An 11400-nucleotide genomic window follows, 5' to 3' on the forward strand; every position below is an offset into this window, starting at 1 on the left:
CCAACAACCCCCTTCCCCTGGCAATTACCCGTCCGCCCGGTGGCTGTACTACAGATACAGAACTTTGAGGACCCTCCCCCTCCAGTCTTTAATGCCGTTGCCGGGGCTTGATGTCATGCTGTCCTTATCTCTCTCGCTCTGCTGTCCTCATCTATCTCTCTACTGTCCTCTCTCTTTCTGCTGTCCCTCTCTCTCTCTCCACTCTCTTAGAGAGAACGTGCATCCTGGCACTATGTGGGAGGAGGGGGGGCGCCACAAACTTTTTGTCAGGGGGGAGCAAAATGTATAGTTACGCCACTGACTCAGACCTTTTAAAATAAAAATACGGTTTACATTTTGTTCTCTTGATATTGTTTATGAAATGTGCCTCACAGAACTGAGGTCATGGGTTAGATTCTCACCATGGGCCTTATTCTAGTTCACTCTGACAAAATCCTATTTAGATGGACAAAACCATGTGCACTGCAGGGGGGCAGATGTAATATGTGCAGAGAGAATTAGATTTGGGTGAGTTATTTTTTTCTGTGCAGGGTAAATACTGGCTGCTTTATTTTTACACTGCAATATAGATCTCACTTTGAAGTAAAACCCCACCCAAATGTAATTCTCTCTGCACAAGTAACATCTGCCCCACCTGCAGTGCACATGGTTTTTTTCCATCTAAGAAGGATTTTGTCAGAAAGAGTGAACTAGAATAAGGCCCCATGGCCCTAACTGTGCGGAGTGTGTATATTCTCCCCATGCTTGTGTGGGTTTACTCTGGGTAAAATCCTAAAATATACATGTAGGTTAATTGGTTCCCAACAAAATTAACCCTAGAATGAATGTGTGTGCATGTATATGTGGTAGGGAACATAGCTTGTAAGCTCCACTGGGGCAGGGACTGCTGTTAATGTTCAAATACTCCCTGTAAAGCGCTGCAAAATATGTGCGCGCTATATAAGAAACTGTTAATAAATAAACAGATAAATAAATAAATGAATGAAACATGTTAAATATAGTATACCAGTATAATAGTATCAGTCAGAAGCACCTCCAATGCTGCTTTGGAGGCTTATTTCTTTTTTTCCTGGAACACTTTACCACAATCCATCAAGGGAAGAGACCTATATTATACATTTCATTCTATATTTTTATCTGATTTCTAGGTCATGGCCTACATAAACACTGTATAAAATGATCCACATATTCTTTATAGCTTCATCATACAACAGTGGCAGCACACGTGTGTTGTGACACTTAAGCTGGGTACATACTGTTAAGACAAATTCGGAAAATTGTCTACTGTTTAAGCACTGCATCGTTAACAATGCGCTCCCCGACATCCACCATCATCTGTACCCGCAGCTCAATTGGGGATGGCGCTAGCGATTCTATTTAGCCTAAGTAAGCTCCTTGCCATGTCACCGTCTCGAACAAGGCTTCTGGGTACACACATTGGGGGTGATTTATTAGTGATTGGGCAAGGCCAAATTCAGGCCCCTGTTCTGATGGTGGGGGGTCCGTGCATGCACGTATTTGCAGATCCCCAGTGCAAATGCCCACAAACGAGTAACACACTCATCGAGGTGTTCGCACAGGTAGGGGAGGGAGGGGGTAATCGGACACCGGCCCAATAGCAGGGGAACACTGGGCATTACCCTGAGCACTGGCCGATGCCTGCTCTGGGTGGACTCCCACGAAAACAAAAATTTAGTTTAGACTGACTTTCATTTGCGAAGGGGAGATAAATCATTTGATGGTCGGCGAACATCGAATGATTTCCCTCCAGTTCAGCAGAATGCGAGGGGATGTGGTTGCGTACATCCCCTCACATGGTACTGAGGGGATTCGGTGGCGGGGGTACACGGGTGTTCAGACACGCAGGGGGAAATTTACTAAGATGTGTATTCTACTTCACATGTGATGTTGCTATGGGCAACCAATCAGATCCTGTCTACTATCTTCTAGAGGGTGCTAAAAAAATAAGTAGATTCTGCTTGGTTTCCCACAGCAACATCACATGTGAAGTAGAATACACATCTTAGTAAATTTCCCCCGCAGTGTTTATGAGCTCGCTAGGCATCGAATCAATGCTGTAACGCATCACTGCAAGCTGGCTCCGCACACTGCTGCTATACAAACAGCTACACTGCGCATCTGCCACGGTACTGCAAAGTCTCAATGCTAGCTCAATAATAAACATATACTAGGTTTTGCAATTGCCAAGATTTTGTTATGTAGGCAAAACTGTAAAAGCATGTCATTGTTGCAATACAATACTTCAATTATTTACAGCACATGGAAAGGTTACACACAGGGGTATTTTTGTGCCGGAACGCTCCGGAACGCCGTTCCTGAAGGTCAGATGAAAAATTACCTCATCAGGAACGGTGTTCCGGAACCTTTAATAACCGCGGCGGCCGGATGAAAGGAGTTCCGGCAAACTGTTCAGCTAGCTGCGCCTCCGAGTCCATAGACAACACGTCACCAGCGTGTTGCATTGTCGATGCGCACAGTGACACGATGCCGTCCAGCCGCCCGCCGGAGATGCGCCTACTTCCGCCCGTCCACCCGAGATGTGCTCGCTGACTCCCGCCCGCCCCAGATGCACTGACTCCCGCCCCTACTGTGAGCGCACATCTGCAACAGGACTGTTAGCATCTCTACCTGGGCAGGTGACTGGGGTGACCAGGGTGGGTCTAAGGGGAGAGTTGGCCTGCTGGTTCTGTGCAGGGTAAATGACCCCCATATGGGCAGGATCAGGGCAGGAAGCAGTAGTTATGCGGGCAGTGTGAGTGCACTGCTGGGGGCATAAATGTATCTGGCACTGTGGGTGCATATCTGGCACCATGGGGACATATGTGTTTCTGGCAATGCACTGTTGGGGTCATATATGTATGCACACTACTGCACCACCTACCCTGCTGCACACTACCGCTCCCACCCTCCCTCCCTGCTGCACACTACCGGCGGTAGCGGGACACTGCACAGTTCTGTCCCCCTTGGCATCGAGCATGATGCCCCTTGGCATCGAGCATGAAGCCCCTTGGCATCGAGCATGAAGCCCCTTGGCATTGAGCATGTAGGTAAGTGGCACTTATGTGTCAAATGTGTAATGGGCATCCCTGTGTGGGCCATATGTATAACAGGCATCTCTGTGTGCGGCATATGTTTAATGGGCATCTCTGTGTGTGGCATATGTTTAATGGGCATCTCGGTGGGGGCCATATGCATAATGGGCATCTCTGTGTGGGCCATATGTATAACGGGCATCTCTGTGTGTGGCATATGTTTAATGGGCATCTCGGTGTGTGGCATATGCATAATGGGCATCTCGGTGTGTGGCATATGCATAAAGGGCATCTCTGTGTGTGGCATATGTATAATGGGCATCACTGTGTGTGGCATATGTATAATGGGCATATCGGAGTGTGGCATATGTATAATGGCCATCACGGTGAGCGGCATATGTATAACATGCCACTGTTGGGAGGAATTACATGGTTTCCTTTTTTTAATGTAATGCCCCGCCCCTTTTGTAGCTACTCCCACATCACCGCCCACTTTCTGCCCCGCCCACAGTTCCTGAACCTATTTTCCTACAAAAATAGCACTGGTTACACACATCACAAATCAATAACCATCATTCCAGTAACTACTGCCAATATGTATTATCTGGCATATTGAATCTGAGTGTGTATTCACACACACACACACACACACACACACACACACACACACACACACACACACACACACACACTATAGAAGAAGAGCACACCTCCAAAATATTAATGGGTGCTAAGTCCATGAGCAGTAGAACCAATCCATAGCAGCAATATGCTTATCAGACATGTAGTCACAAATGGATATGATCAATTTCACTCTGGCAATGCCGACAGCTGTTTCAGTGCCACAAGCACATTTCTCATGGGGTATGCGGTCGATAGTATTAAGGTCAATAGGTCGACAGGTCAAAGGTCACCACATTAAAACGGTTAACTTGGTTAAGGTCAAAATGTGCAAAAGCTCGACACAACCAAAAAGTCAACATGGAAAAGGCTGACATGGAAAAAGGTCAACATGAGGTTTTTTTTTCTTCTAAAAACTGACTGGCTTAGAGTGATGATGAAAATTAACTCATGTCAACAAAATATATATAAGGCCCATACACACTGGGTGACTTTGAGCTGAAAGTCCCTCAAAACAGCAAGTTTGAGCGGCTTTCAGCTCAAAGCCGCCCAGTGTTTATTGCCCGGTGATGAGCGGTGAGCGCTGCTGCGCGCTCCCGCAACATCGCCGGGAAAGCCGTTTATCTGCGCCAGGCAGGGGGAAAGCCGCTCAGTGTGTATGCACTGAGCGGCTTTCCCCACAGCGATGAACGCTATCATCGCTGTCCATACACGCTGGGCATAGTCGCCCAGTGTGTATGGACCTATAGTGTATCTATTAAAAAAAGAGAAACTGTATTTGTAATCACAAAAAAAAATATATATATATATATATATATATATATATATATATATATATATATATATATATATATATATATATATATATATATATATATATACTTCAGGAGTTAATGCAGGGGAATATTAACCTTGGACTATCCTAAAACAGTTTTGCAAGTTTCACCCTTGGTGCAGATAGTTTTCGGTCACTAGGGGTGAAATGTAATAGGATAAGAGATTCAGAAATTGAGAGATTTGGTAAGACATCTCCAATTTTTTTAAAGCTGCAATCATTTACACTGCAAAATCAGTCTGGTTTTGCAGTATAAATGCTGCTTTAAAAAAACCTGGAGATTTCTTAACAAATCTCTCACTTTCTGAATCTCTCATCCTATTACATTTCACCCTTAGTGCTCAAAAAAAGTTGTGTTTTTCTCATGTGTTGAAAAAATGCTTTGGACCTTATTCTGGTTGACTCGCACGGCTGCAAATTTTGCAGCCTTACGAGTCCCCCAAACGCCAGCCCGCCTGCCCCCTTCACACGCCATGATCCCCTGCATGGCTGTGAATAGATGATTTACATAATCATCCATCCGCAGCCTTGGTTGCGGGGGAGAAATCATTCGATGGTCAAAAGTAGGGCAGTATCTTAAAATTTTTAGTTGACCAAAATTCCCACCAAATCTTTCCGAGGCTTACAGGGCAGATTGTAGGTGTTTGAGTGGGACATAAAATTAGGTGCCAGTCCTGAGGATGTTGAAAATGATGAACATCCTAAAAGCCTTGCACATCAAAAACAAACAAAAACGTGGAAAAAAAAATTAGAAATTTCTTCTAAACGACCATCATCTCAGGTTAAACATTGATAAAGAACAAGGTGCCCATACACGGTACAATTATTGTATGCGTTATGGACTACTTCGCATCGCATGCGATTTGATGCAATCTACAGTAGTTCAAAGAATATGTGCAGCACATACCTTTTGAGCTGTGTGATTGGATGTCCGCGGGAGTGCGTATCTCATCGGACATGGCAATTGTACCATGTACTGTATGGGCACCTTCGGGCAATTTATGCATTAAGAGCTAAACCTTATAAAAGTTTGTGCTAAAATGGTTCCGAGGTTTCTCACTGCTGAGCGGAAAGAAAATTTGTACAGACATTTTGGGACAAATTCAAGTTTATTCATTTTCTAATTTATTTTCAATGATGAAACATGGATCTTCTTGTACAATCCTAAGACAAAACACCACAACAACATCATCACCAAGATTGAAAAACGCATGTCAAAGCAAATCCAAATTCAGAGCCAAGTTAATTGTTTTCTTTGATATCAAGAGTGTTATTGTTTTTTTTTTTGGCAGACTGAAGATGCAACACCAAATCAACATTACTACATAAATGTTCAAGAAACATTGCAGGAAAGAATCAGAAGAGGCCACAGTTGTTGAAAATGGTTTTATCTTCCATCAGGACAACATTCCAGCCCACAGAGCTCTCTGTGAAGCAGTTTTTGGCCCAAAAAACGATTGCAGTTCTAGAACACCCTCCATACTCGCCAGTCATAGCACATAGTAATTTCTTTCTTTTCCCTAAAGGCAAATCGATGCCTAAAGGAACCAGTTACTGAGTTAAAATAGAAAATAAAGGAGCTGTTGAGACAGCGGACAGATGAGCTACAGCATGGTTTTGACCAATGGATATTAAGACAGCCCTGTTTTCTTTTGAAAATTGGGCTATTTTCAGGAATTTTGCTGCACCTCCCAGAGACAGGTAAAGCAAAATTCCCAATAAGCCACGAACACTAATCGTGTCAGAGGCTGGACCTGGTAGCAGGTCCGATCTTCAACTCCAATGAGCATGGGACCGCGCATTGGATCAGATCATAAGTCAAACATGTCCAATTTGGCCACTTTTCACCCGATTTCTTGGCCCGACCAGTCTGAATCGGGAGAAAAGTGGCAATATCAGGAAATGTATGGCAAGCAGCCCCCCCCAACCCCCCCCCCCCCCCCCCGCAATACAATTGAATACCGGTCACAGAGAGTGGAGGAAAACAGCAGCAGTATTGTTTGTAGTGACGTACATGCCATTTTTATGTTTGACGTAGGCAAATTTTTATGAAACATTCGGTACTTGTGTACTATCACGGCGCTCATCGCATCACAGACCATATCGCATGCGATGCGACGCGATATCGGCCGATGTTGTACAATGGCATACAATTTTAAAATTGTATGCCATTGTATATGGCATACAATGCCATACAATTCGATGGGATGCGATTATAAATTATTATAAATTGTATAAGCACCCTAATGGGTGCTTACAATGCTTAAATGCACCCCCCCAGTATAAACGTGAACCCGAAGCGTGGCGAGCGCAGCGAGTCCCCGAGGGGGCGGTGGTACGCGTCCTACGACCTTTTCATACCCCCACTATCCACGTCGGCGTGGAGTTGATTTTATAAAGTGTGGCGAGCGCAGGTATCCGCGTCCCCTCGCGGGCTTCACAGGTATCCACATGTGCTCGCCACGCTTCAGGCTCGGTGGCTCGATGTGCTCGACACACTTTATAAAATCAACTCCACGCCGACGTGGATAGTGGGGGTATGAAAAGGTCGTAGGACGCGTACCGCTGCGCTCGCCGCGCTTCGGGTTCAAGTTTATACTGGGGGGGTGGCGTGGGGGTGCATTTAAGCATTGTAAGCACACATTAGGGTGCTTATACAATTTAATAATGTATATGCGTTAAAATCGCATCGCATGCTATCGGGTGTATGGCATGCGATGCGATGAAAAAATCGGGCGACTAATTATCAGGGCGCCGTGCTAGTACACAAGTACCAAACATTCTTAATATGTTATATTGGTTGACAAAGGCAACTGAACTAAGGAGCTTATTTTCTTTTGCGTCAATCTTCAAACAATAATTTGTAAATTCTGTTTCTAGCAGCTGCTGAGATAGCCACGCACACCAAGCGCTCCCCCTAGTTTCATCCCCTATCCAGGGTTGGTACTAGATTCTTTCTTTCTCCTTTCTTTGATGAATAGATAGAAACTCATATTCAATTTTCAGATCGTGCCTGATCTCCCATCTAAAGTGATCGCGTGATGATATAAACTGTATTTTTTTATGCTGATCACGCTCATTATGGTAGGGATTAGCCGCGCTCAGCAGCTAAACCCGACCAAAGTAATGGGCGTGCTGAGAAAAGTCCTCAAACAGGTGACTTTTCCTTGATTTCAGCTCACCTCCCACTGGGAAAAAACTATTGAATATGTCCCATGGGTATATAGATAGATACTGTGATCCCCTAATGACAGGGAGGCAGCACTCCACAGACTTCAATCAATAAGATCATTAAAACATCAGAGAACACATGCCACCGCCAATGTTTCAAGGCAATAGGACATGCAGCTCACAATCAATGCAATACAGATGGAGCATGCTCCATCTTTGCAGGGGCTGGCAAAACTATCGCCATCCCCCGCCAGGGGGGCGCATGTGCTTCCCGCCACCATAGCCGATCCCCACCGCTGCCCATACCCCCCCCCCCCCCCAACCCTGCCCATCTCCCTGAAGCGGAGACGGGCAGGGACCCACTGCCCAGAGACTGGGATGCACGTGAGACACACGCGCGTCACAGTTTAATGGATTTCCTCTCCGCCGGCGCTCGCAGGGCAACAATGAGAGAGGCTCCATATGTATGTGCAGCTTTTTGGCTTGTTTATGCACGTATAGTGCACTGATTATGACCCGCACGTCCTGATGGAAAGGCACAATGCCGCAAGGCCCGTACACACTAGGCGATTTTAAGCTCAAAATCGCCTAGTGGCACGAGGGTTGATAAACAGTGAGATGATGCATGCTCCCACATCATCACCAACCATTGTATAGCGTAGGCAATTCCCAACCACAGTCCTCAAGGCACACTAAAGCCGTGTATACATGGCAGCAATGTTTGCTGAAATCGCTGGGAATATGGTCGCTGGTGACCATATTGCGGGTGTGCGCTCCCGTTTTCAGCCGCATTCTAATCGCTGGTCGCAGGAGCTTGTTCCTGCGATCAGCTGATTACCTCTGCGGCTCCCCTGGAAGAGGTTCCTTTTCATCAGCGACCATCTCTGGTCGCTGATGAAAAGGAGAGATTGAGCAATATATAGTTCAGCAATATATCTCCCCCCATGTGTACGCACCTTTAGTGATATCCAGGCTTACGCACAGGTGACGTAATTAGTACCTGAGTGATTTTGATTAAACCACCTGTGCTGAAGCCTGGATATTACTAAAACCTGCACTGTTGGTGTGCCTTGAGGACCGTGGTTGGGAATGCCTGGTATAGTGGATTGAAGATGTCTAGGTCAACCATGCTATGGTTAACCACCCTTAGGGGGGGTACACACCAGGACGACTAGGGCCAGATCCCATCAATTTAGATCCAATTCCGACCGAATTGTGTGGTGATTGGGCCCTATTCTGTCCCGGTGGGGAACGATACCGATCCGATGCGCGATCCCGCGGGTCGGTCGGTCGTTCCTCAGATCCCACCTGCTGCAGGTAGGATCTGAAAGACGACCATACTCCCGGGTGCGGGTGCCATCGTGAGCAGGTCATGGCCACCGCATCATCTTGAGCGGATCGGAAGAAAACACTGACGACCCGCTCACAATGTGCATCGTGAGCAGGTGTGTACCCAGCCTCATCTAGTTAGATGCCTAAAGATAGTTGACCGCGTCTAGATCGACAGTGAAGGAAGATAAGACGCCAACAGTAGATCTGTCGACTGGATACCTTCCTACTTTAAAAAGTGGTTTACCCACAGTGAAAAATTGTTGGGCCAGGTGAAAAGTCACTCGGTGTGTATGTACTGAGCGATATATATCGGCCAGCAATTTTCCCATCATCGCTCAGCATACACACTGGGCAAATGTAGGTGTCAGTGTCATATATACTCAGATGTTTTAATGCACTTATTGATTGACGTCCACGAAGTGCCGCCTCTCTGTCCTTAGGTGACCACAGTTTCTATTGGTTATTTAAGAATTCAACCTGGAAGTTGTAACATTTATCCATAGTGCCAAACTTCTACCCAGATAAATAGATAGAGTTCATAAACACCAGTACAATAGAAATGAATGCAAAGTGGTTCCATATTATAATAATAATAAACAAAAAAAATAAGATTCTGATTGATGTATGTGTTTAATACTAACAAATAGCGTCATTTCCGGACACTTTATATATTGGGTCTTTCCCCTGAAATGATGGACACCTGGAAATAAGGAATTACCACACTGTTCACCTTGGGTGATCCTCGCAGCCCCATTAGTGTGTCAGCTGCAGCCGCCCTGGGGAAGGCTCACAAAGGTCAGGCGGGCGGCAGACACAACATGACAGCCATAACCACAGCGCTGCAGAATACTAGAGCTGCAGGCTGCAGCCCATGAGACCGGCATAGTAACAGCGCTGCAGAATACTAGAGCTGCAGCCCATGGGACCGGCATAGTAACAGCGCTGCAGCCTATGATACAGCAGTGCTGCTGAGGCCTGGCGTGCCCATGTCTGCTCCATACATACTGCCAAGGTTGGGGCAATCCACGGGAACGGGGGCAGAGCAGTGACAGTATAAGGCCCCGCCAAAGGCATAGGAGCGAGCCCATGTCTGCATGTCATAGTGTATACATGCAGGCATGCTCCGCTAGGTCCTAGCAAAGCCCCGAACACATGTACCACCAGTGACCGCATCATGCACGGCACACACGTATAGCAGTGGTACAAGGAATAACTTCCTGTGCGACTGTCACCTTCAGGAGAAACCTCCGTGGGTCTGCATGGAGCAGCAATCTGTGTAAAGATGCACTATATACACTCCTGCAGAATGGAAGCTCGGTGCCCTCCCCCTCCGCTACAGCACGCATTGTTCCATACAGCCTCCCACCCACCTAGCCGTGCACTGTACCTGTGCCACTGAGCTGGAAGTCGAGGGTGTTTTGTCGCACTGCTGCCATAATGAGCTGGAGCCCTGTGCCATGCCTGGGGGAGGCGGCCGCTGCTGCACTGTCCTGTGCTGCTAACGCTGTGTCACACACCGAGGGAGACTGCTGCTGCTTTGGAGTCACTGCGCCCGGGCTCAGACCTGAGGGGAGGAACTGCAGCCTGTGTCTGTGCCTGCTGCTGGTGCAACACAATACACACACACACACACAGCCAGGGAGGAGCAGGCAATGGGGCTTCTCTTACCAGGCATGCTTGATTATTCACACAATCATATGTCACATCATTATCTATGTATATGGTATTACCCAATGTATCAGCAGCTCCTACATACATGTGCATGCCAAGCAAGAGGTGTTTAGATTTACAGGTCATTTTCCAATGAGTGACCTACTACACTGTATATGGACTAACATGTGACAGCATGGCCCATCACTGATTCTGGTGCACATTACACTAGGGCAGGGGCCCTCAAACCATCCTGAGGTTGGGACCCACTTTTGGGGTCAGGACCCACAGTTTGAGAACCGCTGCACTAGGGAATCACTTTTACATTATTTGTGGATTTTACCCCATAGCATAGGGCAGGGGTAGCCAACTCCAGTCCTCGAAAGCTACCAACCGTTAACATTTTCCATGTCTCCTCACAGAGGGCCTTATTCTGGTTGGTGCGGCCGGGCCGTACGCGTACGTTCCGGGGTTTTTCATGATCTGCGCATGCGCAGATTCGCTAATGCGCAGGCGCGACCACTCACCAACGCTTACGGACGGGTCTCTACGTGCGAAAAAACCTGTACGCGAGTGTACGGGCATTGGGGGCGGCATAGGGGCGTGTTGAGGGGAGCGGCCGAAATAATGAGGGAATATGGGCGTACACGGGGGTGTGCACCAAAAATGAGCGGTGCTACTACCGCACGATCGCCTAAAGCACCGTTCATTTCGGACACCAGACAGGCGGCCGCCAGC

At 46.9% G+C, this 11400-nt stretch overlaps 1 protein-coding gene across 1 annotated transcript in view; it reads right to left on the reverse strand.

The window, feature by feature from the left end:
- SMS (spermine synthase) overlaps positions 1–10628 on the reverse strand; it is a 154402-nt gene extending 143774 nt beyond the window's left edge. The window contains exon 1 of the mRNA XM_083172464.1: positions 10400–10628. Coding sequence (XP_083028590.1) covers positions 10400–10448 — 49 coding nt within the window. The 5' untranslated portion in view covers positions 10449–10628. The remainder of the gene's footprint in view (positions 1–10399) is intronic.
- Between the last annotated feature and the right edge of the window lie 772 nt (positions 10629–11400).

Source organism: Crinia signifera, chromosome 2 (assembly GCF_055691185.1).
Source record: "Crinia signifera chromosome 2, ASM5569118v1, whole genome shotgun sequence".
NCBI lineage: Eukaryota > Metazoa > Chordata > Amphibia > Anura > Myobatrachidae > Crinia > Crinia signifera.